The sequence below is a fragment of the Brassica napus genome, chromosome C9 (assembly GCF_020379485.1).
Source record: "Brassica napus cultivar Da-Ae chromosome C9, Da-Ae, whole genome shotgun sequence".
NCBI lineage: Eukaryota > Viridiplantae > Streptophyta > Magnoliopsida > Brassicales > Brassicaceae > Brassica > Brassica napus.
In genome coordinates this window covers 39,040,565-39,061,410 of record NC_063452.1, presented here as the reverse complement: position 1 = coordinate 39,061,410, position 20,846 = coordinate 39,040,565, and the positions used below count along the sequence as shown (strand labels likewise).

The window sequence follows — 20,846 nt, the reverse complement described above, 5'->3', positions numbered from 1 at the left end:
TTAGTGTTGGAGGTCAGCTTTGGTTCCTTCAAACAATCAAGGCAAGTGTGTATAGTTGACAGGTTGATCCACTTTAGCATCTTTAGTACTATCTGTAATTAGTAAATCTAGAATGGTGCTAAAGAGTGGTTAGACATTCAAGTATAAATCAATAATAAGATCATAGTCCCTTTCACATAGCTAAGCATAACTTTATTAAAATCTTTTTATAAGAATCAAAATAAATAATATCAGTAAACCTCCCCCCAGAATTAAATTACACTGTCCCAGTGTAACACAGTCGGAGTTATGGTGGAAATAAATCATAAGTACTCAATGTAACAAGTTAGGAAGATAAACCTGACCGGACTGGGAATCGATCGATGTGCATCGGTATGCATCGATCGTCGTATGTGATTGTAGGTCGATCGATGTCGACGTCTCGTCCACGGTCGATATGTTGGTAATCATCCTACTTGGGTCTTGCAATAAATCTGAAAGAATGAAAATGGAAGTAAATACTAGTAACTAAGAAAACCAATTAAAATTACCTAATAGTGAGTTGCCTCCCACTCAGCGCTTTGTTATAGTTTTTTAACTTGACTGTGGAGGTATGTGGCTAATTGGTGGAAAGACAGCTACTTGTTGGGAAACAAGCATCCACCTCATCTCTGCACATTCTGGACCAAGCTGCAATGAAACTTCTTGTGGCCTCATCATTTCTTCACTACAGGAAATGTGGTTAGTAATAGCGGACGAAAAGCGCTATCATTTTGGTTTAATAGCGTTTCCATGGACGCTCTGACATCACCCGTTATAAAAAGTCCAACCCTTTTAATAGCGATTTTCCTCTGTGCTATTACTAAGTGTATAACAATAGCGCTTTTGTGTTCGTAATTGTTAGTATTTATAATAACGTTTAATAAATGTTATTAGAACCAAATAATTTGATTTTTCCTAGTAGCAAAGATAGCAAATGTTTCGTGTTATTAATTAGTTTTATAATTATGCCAAAATTAATTAATAATAATTATTGAATTAATTTTTAAATAATTAATTCAAAAATATGAAATAAAAACAATATAAATTATTAAAATTCCAAAAATCAATATAATTATTCAAATCCCATAACACAACATTATCACATTCATACAAACCATCACACAAGCATACAACATATCATCAATCTACCACTAATAAACCTTCACAATCATCCCTAACATATACACTATCATCATCCATATCATCACCCATATCATCAACTTCTTGGACAGGTAAAGGAGCACCACCTAAATCCTCTTCTGTTTCCAACTCATGATAACCTCTAGGTGGTGCTCTCATAACAACATACCAATTTGAAGCATCATCCTCCCTAGAGTAGAAAACCTGTTTCGCTTGAGAAGGTAGAATGAATGGATCTTTCAAATAGGCTGCTTGGTTCATATGAAGGTTAACAAGAGTGAAGCCATCTTCTTCCTTCACACCATTCGCTGTGTTTGCCCAGTTGCATCTAAAGAGTGGCACTTTGAACATGTGATAGTCGATGACCAAAATCTCCTTTATCACTCCATAGTATGTAATCATATCCGCGACCTGTCTCATATCTCTTGCACTTGATCTACACATGCTAAAGGCTTCATAAGTTACTCCACTGTTTTGTGTCTTCAGCTTGACCGCATCAGTATGAAACCGTTGGCCATTGATGATGAATCCTTTATGTGCTAAAGCAACATTTCTTGGTCCAAATGCCAACCACCTTATCTCCTTAGAATGACTATCTTTTGAGTCTAAATGAATCTGCCGCAGGAAATCAGAGGATTATCATCAAGCCGAGGTACTTAAATTATAATCAAAACATGATAATATGTACCACGAAACCAATCATCAATCTACAAGCTAACCAGTCATAAAAATACTAAAAATCCAGACAGTTTCATCAAGCTATAAGCTACTCAGACATCAATTCGCTAAAATATGGACATGTTCTTCAAGATACAAACCAGGCATCATGATACAAGCTAACTAGTCATCACCAAACAAGCTAACCAGTATTTACAATAATAATCAAGAAAAGAATTTGGAGTTTGTAACCTTATTTTTAAGCCATTCTGTAAAGTGTTCAGTATGGTTTTTCCATAACAAAGTTTCATTTTTAGCCAATCGAGCATCCTTAGCTTGCAACTCTTCCAAATGCATCCTGATTTTAAATTAAACAACAGTATATGAAAATGAAATTATGAGTAAAACAAGTAGAAGAAACATAGAGAATTACTTACTCAAGAAAGGGATCCAAAGATGCCATGTTCATTAGCACATATCGATGTGCAATGTCTCTATCTTTATCTGACAGGGTAACCTCTATACCCTTCTGCAGAGGTCGGCCTTCAACCACCATTCTATCAGCCTCAACATCTTCATTACGATTAACTGCTTCTTGAACTGGTACTGATTCTTTAAGGAACTCTAAACAAAATGCAACACATTCTCCAGCTAAATACGCCTCAGCCATACATGCTTCTGGCCTTGCATAATTCTTAACAAAAGCCTTTAGTGTTTTCATGTACCTATAACTCAGGAAATATGAATATTAGTCAAACATCATTGTGGGAAGTGGATATATTGAAGAGAGATGTTGATCAAACCTTTCGAAGGGATACATCCATCGGAAGTGAACTGGTCCTCCCAACCGTGCCTCTCTTGATAAATGTAGTGGAAGGTGAAACATGATATCAAAAAGGGCTGGAGGGAAGAAGCGCTCCAGCTGACACATTGTCTCCACAAACTCTGTCTCCATGGATATAAGTTTCTCTGGGTCAATGATGCGCTGACACAACCTGTTGAAGTAACTGCATAATCTATTTATGGCTATCCTAGGACCCCTATGTAACAACCCTCTTAATGCAGCTGGTAACAAGTTCTGTACTAAGACATGATGATCATGCGACTTTAAACTACCAATATTTGGAGGGTTAACTGAAACACTATTCGCAATATTACCACAATAACCATCAGGGCCTCTAAACTTAGCTAACCTTTGGCAGAAAATGGTCTTCTCTCTCTTCGATAACCAGTAGGCAGCAGGAGGTAAGTATGTTTTCTTTCCCCTCACCTCTGTGTGCAAGTGCTTTCTGATTCCAATATCTTCTAAGTCTTTTCTTGCTTTCAACCCATCTTTTGACTTCGCACTTTGCATCAACAGAGACAATATAGCATCGGACACATTCTTTTCTACGTGCATAACATCAATATTGTGACGAACAGGCAACTCCTAACACATTAAACAAGAAACTGTTAGACATATTGATCTCTTCTTCCAGTAATCAGATAATATAGGTCAGTTACTATAGTTTACCTTCCAGTAAGGTAGATCAAAGAATATTGATCTCTTCTTCCACCGCCATAGTTCATTTGATTCTTCACACTCTTCTTCTTGTAACCTCTCATCATCTTCCAACTCTAGTCTTTTCCTTTTTTTTTCCTTCTCTAGAGGTCTACCAAAATCATTCGTAAAAGCTTGTAGTGTCTCATATATCTCAGCGCCTGTTTGTATCCTATTAGCATTCCCTTCCTCCACAGTGTTGTCAAACCAAGCTTTTTTATATCTGTAACGATGGCCAGGCGGTAGTCTCCTTCTGTTACTCATGTAGACAAACTTGCGGCTAAACTTAAGCCACCTTGCAGGTGTATCCTTTCCACATACATTGCAGGCTTGTTTCCCCTTTACTTTACATCCAGACAGTGTTCCTAAGGCTGGATAGTCACTGATACTCCAAAGCAGCAAGGCTCTGAGATTAAAGTTCTCCTTCGCAAATGAGTCATACACTTCAATACCCTCAGCCCACAAATCCTTTAGATCGTCTATCAGTGGTGCTAGGTAAACATCAATGTTGTTACCAGGAGCAGTAGGACCAGGGATCAACAAAGTCAGCATTATATTCTCAGCCTTCATACACATGGTTGGAGGCGTGTTATAGTTCACTAACAACACTGGCCATGTGCTGTGATTGGTGCTTTGCATGGAGAAAGGGTTCATCCCATCTGTAGAAATCCCAAGTCGAAGATTCCGTGGATCAGCAGCAAAGTCTGGCCATTTAGCATTCACTTGTGCCCAAGAGATAGAATCAACAGGGTGCCGCATTGTACCATCTTCAGTGGCATTGGTATAGTGCCAACGCAGATCTTCAGCCATCCTTTGTGATCTAAACATCCTCCTAAACCTGTCCTTGATTGGAAAATATCTAAGGACCTTTGCCGGAATCCCCACCTTTAACTCATTACTGTGCTTATCCATTTCCCATCTTGAAACTTTGCATCTTGGACAGCTTTCTAGGTTCTCATACTCCTTCCTATACAATATGCAATCATTCTTGCAAGCATGAATACTGTCGTAGCCGAACCCAAAGATCTTCAGAAATTTTTTGATTGCAGCTAAACTCTTGGGAAGAACATTGTCTTCAGGTAGCAAATCCTCAAGTAAAACCAACAGCTGATCAAAGTAGTTCTCCGACACACCACTTTTAACCTTGAATCTGTAAAGTCCCATGATAGCTGAAACCTTTGTGTGCTTGAGACAATCCGAGTATAATGGCGTTTGAGCGTCTCTGAGCTTTTTCTTAAACTCAATTTCCTCTGGTGCTTCATCGTCTTCGTTGTCAGTTGTCGGGTTTGGACCACCTTCGTCCATGGAGAATATTGTCTTAAACAAATCAAACGCCTCTGTTTCATATTGAAGAACACTGTCTTCTGCAGAATCTCTTTTTTCTCCATGAATACTCCAACGAGAACTCTTATACTTCTTATCCATACCCCTAATCACCAAATGCTCCACAATTTTATCCAGTGACTGATGGCTCAGATTGCGGCAGTCTCTACAAGGGCATAGCATTTCAGACAGACTTCCCAATCTTTTTGCGGACGAATTCACAAAATTAGTTGCTCCTTCTGAATACTCGTGGCTATTCCTACAAGAATCAGACAAAAGAAGTTAGCTTTATTTCAATCGGCGAGTAGAAATGAGATCGAGGGATTTTAGGTTATACCTTGGAAGCCAAATCCACGACTTATCCATTTGCTTACTTTCAATCGGCGAATACAGGAACAGCTGGTTTGATTTTAGCTCGAGAGATACATGTGCTTTCTTTAGGGTTTTTTTGATTTTAGATCGCGAGACAGAAAGGAGTTTCGACAGAAAGAGAGATGTTGTGTTCTGAAATTTTCCGAGTGCAAACAGAGACAGAAAAAAATGAACGGTTGTGATCAAAGATTTGGAGAGAAATCGGACGGTCTATGATTAATCCGAGTGCAATCTTAGTAGTTGCTCCTCATTGGCTCAAAAAATAAAAAGAATGGCTAAGATTGAAGTTGGGAAGACACATCCATCGGCATATGGTTTGCCACGTCTGCAATCTTGGAGGTTACTCCTTATTGGCTCAAGGTATTAATTTCGTTTGAAATCTGGAAATTAATATATAAATATGATTTTGAAGCAAAAAAAAATTAAATTAAATCTTAAAAATCAAATATTCAGTTTTCCAATTTTACAAAAAAAAAATTGTATGAATATAAATTTTTTATGTGAGCTTTTATAAGATTGATCAATCTAGCTCATATGTTCATAAACACTACTACTTATTTGTATGTACAAAGGCTTTAGGGTATAGGGTTTGAACAAATGAGTGTTTATAAAATTTATAACTAATCAGTTTTGTGAAATTAAGATTACAATATCCTTTTAAGAATGAACAAAATTGTGAAATCAAGTACAATTAGGGTATAGGGTATAGGTTTGTACTTTAGGGTTTAGGGATTTCACTTTAGGGTATAGGATTTTAATTGTGAAATCAAGTACAATTAGGGTATAGGGTATAGGTTTGTACAAGCTAAACATTTTCACACATAACCTTATATCATAATATAACACATAATTTTTGTTTTTTTGTCTGCTAACTGTTACATAATATCATACATGATTTCAACCGAGTAAAAAAGTACCTAAACATTCGATCACACACTAGAAATACATAGCCGATGAGAACCAACTTGAAAAATGTTTCAGACGACAATTTTAGACAAACTTGATTTTGTCATTTGGCCATGCCACAACCGAACCCATTGCATCAGATATGTATTCAATCTCTGAATTTGGCCTCCAGACTTTTGCATCACCGATCTTAGCCACATCAATCCACACCTTGCTTGCATTTGGACCTAGGGGTACAAAGTGGCACAACTCATTCGGATCCGTTGAAGCTACCCTTCCTTCAGCTACCTTACGTCCAGAGTTGTTGCAATCCAAGAGAGTGCACTTCTGCTTCGGACTTCTGGTCGAACTAGTGCTGCCTGGACTCTACAACTCAAACAAGATGACAGAAGCAAGTTCCAACATCAATCAAGGACGCAACATCAATCATCAGGCAAATAAAAAAATTTAACTTCATGTCAATTACATACCACTGCTTTTTTCTTGGCTGGCTTCGAAGGTGATGCTATTTTCTTCCCTGCACATTTAGTTGGTGTTACTTCTGTAGCAGGTGTAGGCATGACTTCAACCTTTAGGACTGGCCATGCTATTTTCTCGCTAAGTGCATCACCAATCAAGAACATATCAGCGGTTGGCCTCCACAAATATGCTTGATCATTGAACACCTTCACTACTTCGACACTAACAGCATTGGGACCCAGAGGTATGTTGTTAACCATGTCTTTGGATTTTGAAGAGCACACGAGACCTTCAGCAATGACCTCGTCCTCATCATTGGTCCAATCATATATCTTGCATCTTCGATATTCACCTTCCTTGCTTTGCTAAAACAAGATTTGAAATTAGAAATTTTAGTAATGATTAGAGATGACTCAATTGTTGTAAGAAGAAAACAAGATTTGAAAATTTACCATAGATAAATCTTCAGAACAGTTTGGATCCTTATCCAAAATCACTTTATCCATTGGCCAAGATATCTTGTATCCCACAGCTTCATCAAGAGTTAACACATCCGTAGTAGGCCTCCAGAGTGAAGCTGATGCGCTTAGTGCATACTTAACTACGATAGCCACTGCATTAGGACCAATTGGTATACGACCAATTTTGTACTTCGGTTCAGCAGAGCAGAATTCTCCTTCACCAACAACAACATCCTCTGATTCAATCCAATCCAGTATTTGTACTCTGACTCCTTCTTTGAATCCACCACTACTCTCAGATGTTTCAGCATCAACATTACTTTTCTGAGAAAAGGCAACGGAAATCGTAAATGTCTTAAAACTAATTGACCAAAGGTAATGAAAAGGATTACCTTCTTCTCAGCTAATTCTCGCACCATCCCCTTTAACTCTTCAATCTCACTTTTCATTTCTGCAATCTTAGCGTCTCTAAATTGCAGATATGCTAGCTTATTAGCTGTAATCCCTCTACCAAAACCTTGCTCACAGCATCTTCCCTTATGTTATCAGCAGCTGATGTGGAGTCCATCCGACTGTCAAGTGACTGTATTTGTTCCTGATACAATCATTTAAACACAAAATCATTCATTGCCATAGTCTATTAACTATACACAATATACAACTTCCATAATGCTTACAATAGTCTCAGCAAACTGGGGCTTCACAGGTCTGCCATCAGCATGAGTGTGTCCCGCAATCCAAACCTTGGATCTACTCACCTTACTTGGGTCTTTACTCTTTTTTTTCTATATGAAAACAAACATATCTCACTACCATTTTAATCTAACAAGCTGATCTACAATATGTAGATGTTTGACTACTCTTTTACCATATCATCAGCTAAACGAAGCATTCCTTTGCGGCTGGTGGTGTGAGGAATCTGATTTCTTCTCATCGCTCTGTACTTGTTACTCGTTTCCTACAATATAAATATGACATTGATTATATCCATCAGACATGACCTTTAAGGATGAAACTTACTTAGTTGTAGATAACTCACTGTGAAAGATTTGGTAGTCTTACTCTTAACCCAAGTGTTCCACAGTTGAAGGGATGGGATGTTGCTCGGTTTTAAAGCTATTCTCTCAGCTGCAGTCTTCGCCACACGTACTTGTGACACCAGCCTTGACTTCCCAGCCCTCCACACATTTCCCAGCTGCTTGAAAATAACAGCTTTCTGCCACTCTTCTTGCAAGTTAAACCTCCCCTGCATCACAATAATCAAGTTAAACATGTTTATAATTTCATCTTGCGGTTAAACAAAACATACTAATATATATACAAACCTGAATTTCTTCCCACATTGTTGCTTTAGTCGCTGCATCAAGTTTTCTCCAATCGGCAAGTGTAACCGGAACATGTTCCCTCACAAGAGGACCAAGAAACGACGATAGGGTTACTGAACCAGGTCCAACATGCTCACCAATGTCATTGAATGTGACCATAATCTTATCATTGGGATTTTCAGCCACTCTACGCAACTTTGTAGGTCCTTTTTTTTTTTTTTGAAACTTCCTCCCCTGCTAGCTCAACTCCTTCAGTACTAGGAATCTCATCATCTTGCGCAGTGCCATCTTCTTCCATATCGCGAGCTTCTTCTTCGCAAGCTTCCTCTTCGTTCCCTTTCTCATTAAGAACTCCATCATCTTCCATATTGGCCGGTTCTTCTTCATTCTCTTTCCCATTGAGATCTCCATCTTCTTCATTCTCTTTCCCATTGACATCGCCATCTTCTTCATCCTCTTTCCCATTGACATCCTCTTCATCGTCTTTATCTTCTTCAGACATTGACTTCTCAGCCTGATCATCCTTATCTTCGGGTGTTACATCTTCTACTTCATCATCCTGAGCAGGTGTTACATCTTGTACTTCATCATCCTTAGGAGGTGTAACATCTTCTACCTCATCATCGTCAGATGGTGTTACATCTTCTATGTAATCATCTTCAGCAGCCACTTTCTTGATTCTACTACTTCTTCTCGTTGGCGTTAAAACTAAATTCTTTTTAGGGGAAGCCGTTTTCTTTGCTGTTCTTTTCTTCACTTTTAGTTGCGGTGCCTTGTCCTCTTGATCTACTACCTCCAAGCCTTGATTACGTTTACTCCGACGAGAACCAACTTGTCCTCTTGTCTTTGCCATTTCTGAAACTGATAAACAAATCCAAAATCAAATCAAGCCATTCGATCAAAAAATCTAAACCCAAAATCAAATCGAAACCTTCAATCATATTCAAAATCAAACTGAAACCCACAATCATATTCAAAACCTAATCGAAACCCACAATCATATTCAAAACCTAATCGAAACCCACAATCAAAATCGAATCATGTGTTAACGCGGACATGCATGTGAAAAGAGATTTGAATCAAAGAGAAACCCAAAATCAAAGAGATTCGACTCGAGAGAACCAGTCTCTATTCTAAACTCAGAATCAAATCGAAACTCATACCAATTGAAGCTTCGACTCGAGAGAACTCTGAAGAACTTCGATGAGTCGGTTTTGATTTTGAGGAATGTGAAGAGAGTGAAGTGAAGAGAATGAAGTCTCGGTTTCGATTAATACTTAAGTTATTTTTAATATATTTTTTCATATACGATAGCATTTAGTTTTTGATTTGCAATGGTAAGGCGCCTCCACTTACCAAATTAACGCGGCTGAATTATTTTATTTTCCCGTGACTACAAAGATAGCTTATACATTTCAAAAACGCTATCATAAAGGCCCGTGTTTATATACAATAGTAGAGAAGCAAAAAACGCTATGCTACGACGCTATTAATACCCACATTTCCTGTAGTGCTTGTCCATCTCTCATCCATCTTCTGTATTGCATTTGAGATGTTCTGTAGCCTTTCTAGGATGTTTTCAATGCTGAACTGATGCCATCCTATCTTGTCGTAGGCGTATACTGATAGCTCGTTCAGTTCCTCATGCATTGACTCCATTTTTTTTTGTATCAGCTTCTCGTCGTCTGGTGTAGACGTGGTATCGATCGATGCGACCAAGTGTTTATCGGTCGATGCTGGTGCCTTACTGTCGATCGATTTGGAGCATTTTCTGGTGATTGATGCTGATATCTGGTGTTGAGATGCGAGTTGCCTCTGAATGGCTTTGACTTCCTTCTGTAACCACTCTGCTTGGCTATCCAGTGCACCGAGTCTGACGTCGAATGGAAAGTAGATGTCATCACACCGCTTCTCAAGTCATTACTCCATGGTGTCTAGAGCTGCGTAAAGCTTTGATGTGATCTGATCAACTTCTGAAAATCATGTTGATCGTTAAGCTTGCCAATGTCCCTCTGGACATTCATCATCTGTGTAGACAAGGTGTCCAAGTATCGCATGATAGGTGAGGTGAAACGGTCGTGCATATCCTCGTAGGTTTGTAACCTATCTTCCATGGCTGCAAACTTGCTGTCGATCGATGTGATGGTGCAGATATCGATCGATGTGGCTGGTTGTGGATCCTTCTTGCGAATGGTGTCCAAATCTTGCTGTAGCAGATCAATTCTCGTGCTTAACCAGTCCACATTGTTTTTGAGAGGGTTGTATACGTCGTTAATCCCCGTGTTGATGTATGCGATCTCCCATTCATCCTTCTTCTCTGCCAAACTTTTCGGTTCTGTAGGAATCTGGGATGTATGTGGCTTGACGTCGATCGATGTTACTGTGTTGGCGTTGATCGATGGTGATGTCGTAGCTTCTTTCTCAAGGTTGTGCTGCATACTCTCAATCTCTGTCCTCATATCTGCCATACTTCTGAAAAGCTCATTGTAACCTCTGTCCAAAGGCTGATAAGTGTCATCTACCAATGTCTTGAGTTCATTTCCTAGATTTTCCTGAGCTCCACAAATACCAGTCACCATCTCATTAATCTCATCATTGGTGTAGATATCTGGTGCCAGTTTTGTAGGTGTGAAAGAAGTGGCATGTTCTGGAAGACATAAGTGATTCTCTTCAAATAGGGATGCTCTCTCCAGAATTTTTCTGATGTTGTCCTTGGTAACAGGGATCATCTCACCAGCTACGCTCCTTGCATATCCAGACTCATCTCTGTAGACACCATATTCGTCCTTCTGTTCCCATCTGAACTTTCTGGCTCCATAGATGTCATAAGCGCGATGTCCAAATTCATAATGTCTGTCGATCGATGGTGAAGGTGCCTTGTCGAGCGACATTGGTGTTACACTATCGAACGATGTAGGAGCAACCTTGTCGATCGATGCTTGGCCAACTGGTCGGCACGATGTGGGAACCGAAATTCACACCGTCGAGTTTTGTTAATCGGAGGAAAGCCAAGTTAACCTAGCCTTCCCTGAAGGTCCCGGTTATCTGCTGGGCCACACACGACACGATCAATATGAAAGAATAAAATGAAAATAAGCAGAAAAAGAGAATAAGAGGATCTTATTTTCAAATTCACGTTTGAGCGTGAACAACAAGTAAAGACCTAGGCTACAAGAGTTGTCGGTATGTTCGCTAGTCTAGCGACCTAAATCTAAACTAGTTGAGTCGCAGCTCGATTAGTAAAAACAGAAAAAGATGCCTAAATTGCTCTAAGTGCTAAGTTGCTTTGATGTGCTCTCTCATGCTCTTCGTCCTAGGTCCTCCTTATATACTCCTCCTTAGGTCGGTTTACCTCTTCTCGGGCCGGATTTGTCATGAAGCGGGCTTTTCCATATTTCCTTCTTCCTTGTGATTATCTTCAGAAATTTGACATTTATCTATTCCCGCGGATGCGATAAACCGTCATACCAATTTTTGGGTTCAAGTCTTTTGGGACCAAAGATGGGCCCTTGTATGCAATTCGGACCCTCTTTGGGCCGTATCGAGACTTTAGCGTTTTTATGATTTTACTCGCGAAGTAGCTGTTGGTATAGGCATGGTTCTTCCAACGGAACCCTGTTTCTTCGCATAGCCGAGGCAGTTGGTGTTAAGTTAACTGTAACCTGCTCTACTACGAAGAATAGGAAATTGTTCGAGAGACATAACCTTCCCAACTTCCTGAATACTTTCGACGATATTTTTTAGACAGAACATTGGTGTCGTATCCACGGACCCAAAGACAGAGTTACGGAAACTTCGGACGAAGATGCATGGTTATGGGATGAGACCGGGTTTGGAATGGTCCACAGAGAATTGGCCGCGGTCGCCGGGCGAGCCGATCAGCGGCACGATCGACCGAGCCGACCGGCAACACGGCCGTGCTCGCCGGGCGAGCTGGCCCGTGTCACGGCCAAGCTCGCCGGCGAGTCGACCGGCAATGCGGCCGTGCTCACCGGGCGAGCCGGCCCGTGTCACGGCCGAGCTCGCCGGCGACTCAGCTGGCAACACGGCCGTGCTCGCCGGGCGAGCTGGCCCGTGTCGCGGCCGAGCTCGCCGGGTGAGCTGGCCCGTGTCGCGGCCGAGCTCGCCGGGCGAGCTGGCCCGTGTCGCGGCCGAGCTAGCCGGGCGATCCGTTTTGGCTGTTCTTTTTCTCGGCTTTTGAAGTTTTGACCGAGATTCGGGTTTTTAAAAAGGACTTTCGGACATCGATTCCGTCGTGACCGATTTTGACTCCAACAGTTAGCCCCCCAGCTAGCTAGGATCCGTGGACCTAGGTGTTAGGTCCTAGCTTGCGGTATGGTCTGTTCTAGGTAGAATTTAGACGTAATCGTTTGTCGAAAGGTCAAAGGTGAATAGTAAAAAAGAAAAAAAAATTGTATAAGTAAGGGAAGTAAGTTTTTCAAATTCTTTACTCACTTCTTCCCTTAAGAAAAGATTTCTCCAAGATAGGAATTTTTTCTCCAAGATCTCTCTTTGCTCAAAGAAAAGGTCTTCAAGAAACGGATCTTCAAAGAGGAATTCTTCCTCACACTCATCTTCGGGTGACTCTTCTGCCAATGAGGTGATCTCCCCGAAAGAAGAGTTCGAAGTTGAGGAAGAAGCAAAGGATGCGTACTACAAAGCTCTTTGCGGCTCGCCTCCGCCTTCGCAAGACATTCTGATTCCTAAGAGGCCTGTGAGGTCGCCAAACGCACCCCTTGCACTGAGCATGGTCTCTTCCGACTTCCCCACGACTCTCAGGGACTTTTACCAGATCCCAAGTGGAGTCGTATTTCGGATCCCGAATGGCAACGAGAGTGCGAAGAACCCTCCGGAAGGTTTCATTACTTGCTACGAGGCCTTCCTGGTGTATTGCCATATGTGGTTTCCGATCCCTGATACCATCGTCCGCACGCTTCGCCACTTTGGGCTTTCGATCAGCCAGCTAAGCGTTCTGGCCTTCCAGCATTGGCTTGGCGTGTTGATCTTGAGTTACGAGCTAGGAATGGACCTTAACCCTGGCGACTTTGAGGGATTTTGGTTTACGAGAGGAACGGGGATCGATGGCTCATACCGCATGGCGCCAAAGAAGGGTATGGCTATAATTCAGGGGCACACTTCACATCCTAAGGCATGGTTCGAGCGCTTTTTCTTTGTCCGGATAGATGGGGAGTCTGTCGAGGAGAGCTACCTCCACCTATTCCGTCGGGAGTGGAACTTCACCCGTGGTAATACGAATAGCTATATTTTTCGTTTTGATACCTTAAAAACATGTGAAGACGATTTTTTATTATCTTGCAGTGAACAGGATCCTTCCGCCGACTCCTGCCGATATTTTTGCCAAGCGAGATCTTCTCCGCAGCAGGCCATTCTTCTGGAATTCCTTTACCGTCGATCGGATTCGAAGCGCGGTGGAGCTCCATCGATCTCGAGCCTTCTCTCAACCTCTGGACGTTCCGTATGGCGTAGAACCGGTCATTGATGTCCTGCCTGCTCAGAAGCAGAGAATCAGGTCTCGGAAAGGCAAGGGAGTTGCCTCCGAGAACGTCTTGGGAAATCTTCCACTGCCAGAATGGAACCCTGGTTTCTCCCCAGGGGAAAGGAGTGGAACCAGCGAGGTTCTCCTTCCCAGCGACTTTTTCGCCGACCTTCCTCCCGGTTTTACTACTCATAAGTCGCTGGACGAAGAGTCGAGGAGGAAAGTAGTCGCCGAAGGCTCCAGCTTAATCAACGAGGTTTATCCTTTGAACTTTGATCTAAATTATATATATATATATTTTTTTTTTTTGTTTCCCTTTCCGATCTTAAGTTTGTGCAGGGGATGAGGGTGTTCAATGCGGCGCTCGACGGAAGTTTCCGGGAATCGCGTATCTCTCACTTCAAAGCCGAGGAGGCTGAAAGGGAACTCTTTCGGTTTCGGAAGGAGGTCAAAGAACAGAGCCGGAGACAGGCTGAGCTCCATTCTCGGGCCCTTGTCCGTGCGGGGAGGAGAGGAAAGAGAGCGATTGTCGCTGAAATGAAGCGGAGGGCTGCTTTGTTTGCCAGCCAATTCGAGAGCTTTAAGGATGCTCAAAAATTCGTGGGTGATTTCCGCGAGTGTCGTGGCTCGGTTGCTACCCTCTACGAATCGCAGAAAGAAGACTTCTCTTTTCCTGCCGAGGTTGCCGAGATGTCGGGTGTTATTAACGGGTGTGCCCATGCCGAATCCTTGGTTCCTCCGATCGAAGGAAGGGTCCGACAGCTTTGGGACTCCATCAAGGTCTCGGAGGACACGGCGGAAGCGGGAACCGGTGTCGGTGATGAAGGTGCCGGAGTTGCGGACGGAGAGCTGGATCAGCCAGTGAGCTCGTTCGGGATCTCCATGTCCGGGTTCCTCGACTTCGAGCTGTGAGGATTGTTGGGATTATTTCCCTTAGTTTTATATCGAGGTTTGATGTATCTAGGCCGAGTGTGGCCGTATTCGATTTATGTGTGTTATGGCCTTGCGAGGCTATGTGAACTACGTGTTTGAGACCGGCCGTTTGGTGGCTTTGGGTCCTAGCCATTTTTTGCGGCTTCTATATGAATGATTGACATTCTGTACGTTTTAGTTTATACTTCTGCCAAGTGTGAGGGAAAGATACGAGTAGTCACTTCGTATCTTAACTCTTAGTTTATCGTCTTGTTCGTTTGCTCTTACCGAACGAGGGCGTTCGGAAACGTTTAGGAGTTTCGCAAAGTTTCGTGAGCGTATTAGATATAGACGATGGGACATGTTTTTAAGATCTCGTACCATGTCTTGAGATGTTAGTGGACCAGTAGGACTGGGTTTAGGGCAAGACCTAGGTTTACTTTCGGCTCTAAAGTTGTGCGACGACTGATCGGCTCTCGTTTTGCCTGTGGGTGATTTCCACCTGGTTCTTTCCGATTTAAAGTCCGTGACTTGGCGCCGGCTTATACGACTTGTATGGAACGAACCGAGCACTCTCCAGAGACCGTCTGGAGTGCTGACCAAAATTTTGGATTCTTGTATAGCGCGCTATGGTATCCTCGTCGGATGTAAGAGAACCTTTACTTTTACGAAAGCTTAGTATCCACGGACCCGAAGACTTAGTTACGGAAACTTCGGACGAAGATGCATGGTTACAGGATGGGACCGGGTTCGGAATGGTCCACGGGGAATTGGCCGCAGTCGCCTGGCAAGCCGATCCGCGGCACGATCGAGCGAGCCGACCGGCAACACGGCCGTGCTTGCCGGGCGAGCTGGCCAATGTCATGGCCGAGCTCGCCGGTGAGTCGAACGGCAACTCGGCCGTGCTTGCCGGGCGAGCTGGCCCGTGTAACGGCCGAGCTCGCCGGCGACTCGACTGGCAACACGGCCGTGCTCGCCGGGCGAGCCGGGCCATGTCACGGCCGAGCTCGCCGGCGACTCGACCGGCAACACGGCCGTTCTCGCCGGGCGAGCTGGCCCGTGTCGCGGCCGAGCTCGCCCGGCGAGCTGGCCCGTGCGGTCGAGCTCGCCCGGCGAGCTCGGCCCGGCGAGCACGGCCGTGTTGCCAGTCGAGCTCGCCAGGCGATCTATTTCGGCTGTTCGTTTTCTCGGCTTTTGAAGTTTTTGACCAAGATTCGGTTTTTCTAAGGACTTTCGGACATCGATTCCGTCGTGACCGATTCTGACCCCAACACACGATTGGTGTGAACCAATTTCTGTTGTGTCGGCCCTTGGATATTCGTCTGGATAAACAAGTTGTCTGGCCCATTGGCCACCTGAAGAATGTATGCTATGTCCTCTCTGGATACTTGTAGAATCCTTCCATCCATAGCTCTTGCATGGCCATCTTGGTCCATGAAAATACCAAATTCATCAGGATTTAGAAAACCGTAATCAATATTCATATTCTTCTTAGTAAATAAAGAAAGTTTAGGTTTAGAATGAGAATTAATCGATGTTGATACTGGAGTATCGATCGATGGTAGACGTTTGTCTGCTGAATTAGGGTTTTTTGATCGAATGCTCTTCGTTGATGTTCCTTCTAATTGGTTAGTGAGAGCATTCATCTTTTCTGCTTCGGTGTCGTGATAAGTTATCTGGGGTGCAAAACTCCTTATATAGGTGTTGGTAAACCTACTTGGAATTGGAATATTCCCTTTCTCCTTTTTAAGGCGGCGGCTTTAATATCGATCGATGTACCAGGTGTGGTATCGATCGATGCATAAGATCGTTTTGCTGGATGAGGGTGGGTATCGACCGATGCTGAGTAGACTCTGTCGATCGATGGTGGAGGCGTGTTGTTGAAGGAATGGCTTGAATATCTATCATCCTGCATAGCAATCTCTATAGCTCTTTCCTTCCAGTAATCCTCATCATACTCCTCAGTAGGATCCTCATTGGATGAAGGAATTACAGTCTATATTGCAAAACTTTCATGGAATCCACTGTCTACCCAACTGCCTATGGAATAATCATCATGTCCTCTTTTGTTGGGTTGTTGAAAGGCAAAGTTTGGATAACACTGATCTGGTAACATGAAGTGGTCAACCGGATGCTTCCCGTCGAGCGACGTGGGATAGTGTTCATCGGTCGTCGGAGACTCATCGGAATCGATCGAAGACGCAGTGTGAGTGTCGATCAATTCTGAGTACTTTATTTCGTACTCTGCTCCATAATGGCATGCTGCAATGTAGCCAAGATCATTTCCAAGCTCCACGAGGTTGACCTGTTGTCTCACAACTCGAACTGGGTCATAATGGACGTCTGGATCTATTAGTGTCAGACACAATCTGTTGGTGTTCATGTCACATACAGCTATTACTGTAGCCAGGAAAGCTCTTGCAAGCAGAAGTGAAGAGTTCCAGTTAAGCTTGATGTCCAGGACATGAAAATCTACTGGGACAAGGGCATTACCAATCTGTACCTCAAGGTCTCTTATGATGCCTCCTGAGCTTCTTTCTGAAAGGTCCACGAAGGTGAAAGATTCTGATGAGGGCTCTATTTTCAGACCCAGCTGGTCTGCCATAACCTTAGGTAGTATGCTGACTGATGCTCCTGTGTCACAAAGTGCATGGGGAAATTCAATACCCTTCACCACACATGGTATTGGAAACTTCCCAGGATCACTCTCCTTCTTCAATGTGATCCTTAGTTTTATCCTTTCCCTGACATGATGAAACATTCTCCTAATGTCCTCCTCAGTCTCCTTAGTCTCTCTGAAGAACATCCACAACCGGTGTGTGAAATAAACTTCATCAAAAGGTTTCTCCACTGGGATTCTGAGGACTCTCTTAGTGAAACCATCCATCTCCTTCTCATTGGCTTCCCTCTTAAGGTTCTTAGGAATCTTCTCCTTCTTTTTCCTTAACCTTGTTCCTTCAGTTGTCTCATCAACTTGCATAGGCTCTGGTGTAGTGTCTGAAGGGTTGGTTGTAGGTTCTGGTGGGTTTGCTAAAGGTTTAGGTGGTGGTCTGAGTGCGTTGATTCTGTCATTATCAATAGATGGTAACCGCACTCGGTAGGTGAGAGGTGCCCGTCGATCGATGGGAGGTGAGGGGGGTCGATCGATATCGGTCTCTCTCTGTCGGTCGACTGCTGGCTCATGCGGTCGATCGATTTTAACGTAGAAAGGGGAGGGTGGGTGAGGATGTTTTTCTGCGAATTCCACATGAGTTATGATTCGAACTGCACTACACTCCGCACTCGATTCAGCAGATGACGTCGATCGATGTTTAGAGTAATCTGTCGATCGATATTCGTCATGGTCTGTCGAGCGATGTGTATCCATTGACATCGGTCGACACCAATATGATCCGCCGAAACTCATGGAGCCTTCAACTTCGAAGTCTCCTTCTCCAAGCTTCTCATGCTTCACCACTTGCCAGAAATCATCATCTATGATGGCATTTACTTGGTGTTTTGATTTCTCAACTGCTGCCTCTCTAGCCAAGGCTTATTGCCTCTTTACAGTGTCTCCAGTCTGAACCACTTGCATTTCAAGCTTCCTCACCTGAGTCCCTAAGGTCTCAATTCTTGTGTTCAGACTGTTGTAGGCAGAATGATTTTCCATAGCCTCTGTTGTTGTTGCTGAAAGGTTTGTGGAACTGTGAACTCTGGTTACTCCTCTGACCATTGCCAAAGAAGTTTATGTTTCCACCCTGGTTTCCAGACCTTTGAAATCCAGTACCTCCAATGTAGTTCACATCTTCTTCTCCTTCCATGTCTACAACTTCTTCTCCTTCAGCTGAGCAGACCTGCTTCCTAAGAAGCTCATGAAACACATCTAACTTTGCTCTAACTTCGTCCATCTGCTCCTTCCCTAGGGATGCAACAGACTTCTTCCTCTTAAAGTCAGTGTTTTTGGTGCTGCTGCTGTTTGCTAGAGTTTCTATCAGTCTCACAGCCTCCACCGGATTCCTGGTTTTGAAGTTTTCCTCGATAGCTGTATCAAGAGCCATCTGATACCTCAAGGCGATACCTCTAAAGAAAGTGCTCAGCAGTTGCACTTCGTTGAATCCGTGGTGTGTACAGTCTCTCTGGAAGAACTTGGATCTGATCCACGCATCTTTGTAAGACTCTCCAGTCTCCTGCGCGAATGTAGCGATTTTGCTCCTCAAGTCTTCAGCGCGTGCCTCATCGAAGAAGTTTCGCAAGAAAGCATTTTTGATGTTGGCCCAGGATGTTAGAGATCTTGTGGGTAGCTGCTTAAGCCAGTGCATCGCTTCTCCAGTCAGAGAATACTTGAAGAGCTTGCACAATAGGTAGTCCTCGGGGACTCCATCCATACGAATAACAGCGATAAGATCCTCAAACCTCTCTATATGGTCCATAGGATGCTCGTGCGGTAACCCAGAGTAGGGTATCTGTGACACGAGTGTGTAGTACTGAGGCTTCAGCTCGAAATTCTGCTTCTGAATCTCTGGAAGTCGAATAGCTGATCTGTTGGCGTAGTACTCATCTGGACGATTGTAGTCAGCCAGTGCCCTTGGTTGAGCAGCCTCTTCTACAGGTTAAGCAGCTCCTGTAGCATCAGTATCAGGGATTACAATCCCCTGGGCGTCTAGTTTCTGACCTGTTGCATTACGCAGATGACCATCCTGGTCATACAGGTTTCCATTCTCGTCCTGTCTGAGAATAACAATCGCAACCATGTTTCGCGACTGATGATCGATCGATGTACGCGGTGTAGTATCGATCGATGTCGAACGATGTAGATCGGTCGACGATGAAGGTCGGATGTCGGTCGACGGTTGGGTGCGAGAATTAGTCGACGTGAAAGCTGCTGCGTCGAGCGATGTGGAACGTTGGTCTTTGCAGATCGTATGTTCCAAGTGAGCAGGATCTTCTGAGAATAACAGGTGTTTGTCCTTGTTGCTTCTGGTACTGCTGGGCATGCACCTGAAAAGACAAGAAATTTTTTTTTGTCAGAATGGGGGTAGAGAAAAGAATAAGAATCAATAACATTAAATTTAATGGCGATCAAAGCTCCCCGGTAACGGCGCCAAATTTGATACCACTCAAATTACCTTAAGGAGTGAATTACTCTCTCAAATAAGAGGTTCAGTTGCAGTACTTAGGGATCGAATCCACAAAGACATAGGAAACCTATTAAATCTAGTCAGGTTATTAATTCTAGGGGTTTGTTGTTTTATGGTTTAAAAGTAAATAGCAATCCTAATTGAGCAAGTATATTGCTCGACTAACAAGATGATTGGGGGTGTAACTTTATTGGAAGATATTAGATGCAGGGTTTCTATTCAGGTGTTAGAAATTATAATCCTATAGATGCCTAACAGTTGCATGCATGATATATTAGAGCTCAACTCCTTAATCACAGTGATCAGCGATTGCAATGATTCACTGGTTAACTAACTAGATCTTGGATCTCAACTGTCGTTTTCTGATCACAAGAAAGTGTCGATCGATGAACCTATATAGATATCGATCGATACACCTTTCGCAAAATCGATCGATTGTCAGAAGACAATATCGATCGATAACTTCTAGCTAAGCCCTAGGCGCGGGTTGATAATGCTCACTAGTCTCCTAGATCAGCGGTTAGCTCTCTCTAGCAGTCCTAGCATGACAGATTAGATTCAGGACATGATGATCAAGGATGCTTGAAACATGCAAATTCCTAGGTTCATGTTCTAGTTGGCAAGGCTAAAACAAGCATTAAGTACAATCAATCAATGAATATCACAACTCAGCAAATCTATAGTTGGGGCTAATCCCTCTAACCTATTTGAACCCTGAATCTAACAAGTAAACTACTCAGACATAGCTAAGCAATTTATGACACAAAATATAGATAAAAACTGCGTAGAATAGAATAGATGAATCAATGGAGTTCCAATCACAAATCTCTCTATGATTTTCTCTCCTAAAACTCTCTCTCTCTCTCTTGCTGAAAGTAAGAATACAATGGTCGCTAAAAACTCTTTGCCTCCTAACTCTTAGGCAAGTATATAACTATTAGGTTAAAAACTCGTCAGGGGTAATCTTGTAATTTGGTGAAGCCTTGGGTTTAAAGTCGGCTGGAACCAAGTCGCACATCTCGCGTCTCGACATCGATCAATGGTACAGGATGTACATCGATCGATGGTACAGGATGTACATCGATCGATCATAATTTTCAATCGTCGAGGATTCTC

At 43.0% G+C, this 20,846-nt stretch overlaps 3 protein-coding genes across 6 annotated transcripts; 1 reads left to right on the top strand and 2 right to left on the bottom strand.

Annotated features, from left to right (window-relative positions):
• Positions 1-1,051: 1,051 nt before the first annotated feature.
• Positions 1,052-5,103, bottom strand: LOC106435034. Its single transcript, XM_048770144.1, has 2 exons — positions 2,071-5,103; positions 1,052-1,776 (listed from the first exon to the last, which is right to left on the bottom strand). Exon 1 carries the CDS (start codon positions 4,862-4,864, stop codon positions 3,314-3,316), a length of 1,551 nt encoding a protein of 516 aa, XP_048626101.1. The 5' UTR covers positions 4,865-5,103; the 3' UTR covers positions 1,052-1,776; positions 2,071-3,313.
• LOC111211653 lies at positions 1,052-11,718 on the bottom strand. 3 transcript variants are annotated; one of them, XM_048770146.1, is made up of 6 exons: positions 8,205-11,718; positions 7,919-8,125; positions 7,272-7,837; positions 6,871-7,203; positions 6,430-6,783; positions 1,052-6,325 (listed from the first exon to the last, which is right to left on the bottom strand). In XM_048770146.1, exons 3-6 carry the CDS (start codon positions 7,326-7,328, stop codon positions 6,044-6,046), a joined length of 1,026 nt encoding a protein of 341 aa, XP_048626103.1. In that variant the 5' UTR covers positions 7,329-7,837; positions 7,919-8,125; positions 8,205-11,718; the 3' UTR covers positions 1,052-6,043. The 3 variants fall into 3 exon arrangements, with proteins under 3 accessions (XP_048626103.1, XP_048626102.1, XP_048626104.1); XM_048770145.1 differs by having other exon boundaries at positions 7,919-11,718; XM_048770147.1 differs by lacking the exons at positions 7,919-8,125; positions 8,205-11,718 and having other exon boundaries at positions 7,272-7,880.
• Positions 11,719-11,725: 7 nt separating this feature from the next.
• Positions 11,726-14,628, top strand: LOC125593475 (uncharacterized protein At3g60930, chloroplastic-like). 2 transcript variants are annotated; one of them, XM_048770148.1, is made up of 2 exons: positions 11,726-13,450; positions 13,524-14,628. In XM_048770148.1, the coding sequence occupies exons 1-2, from the start codon at positions 12,952-12,954 to the stop codon at positions 14,045-14,047; spliced, it is 1,023 nt and encodes a 340-aa protein (XP_048626105.1). In that variant the 5' UTR covers positions 11,726-12,951; the 3' UTR covers positions 14,048-14,628. Both variants share the same exon structure in this region, with proteins under 2 accessions (XP_048626105.1, XP_048626106.1).
• Positions 14,629-20,846: the final 6,218 nt, after the last annotated feature.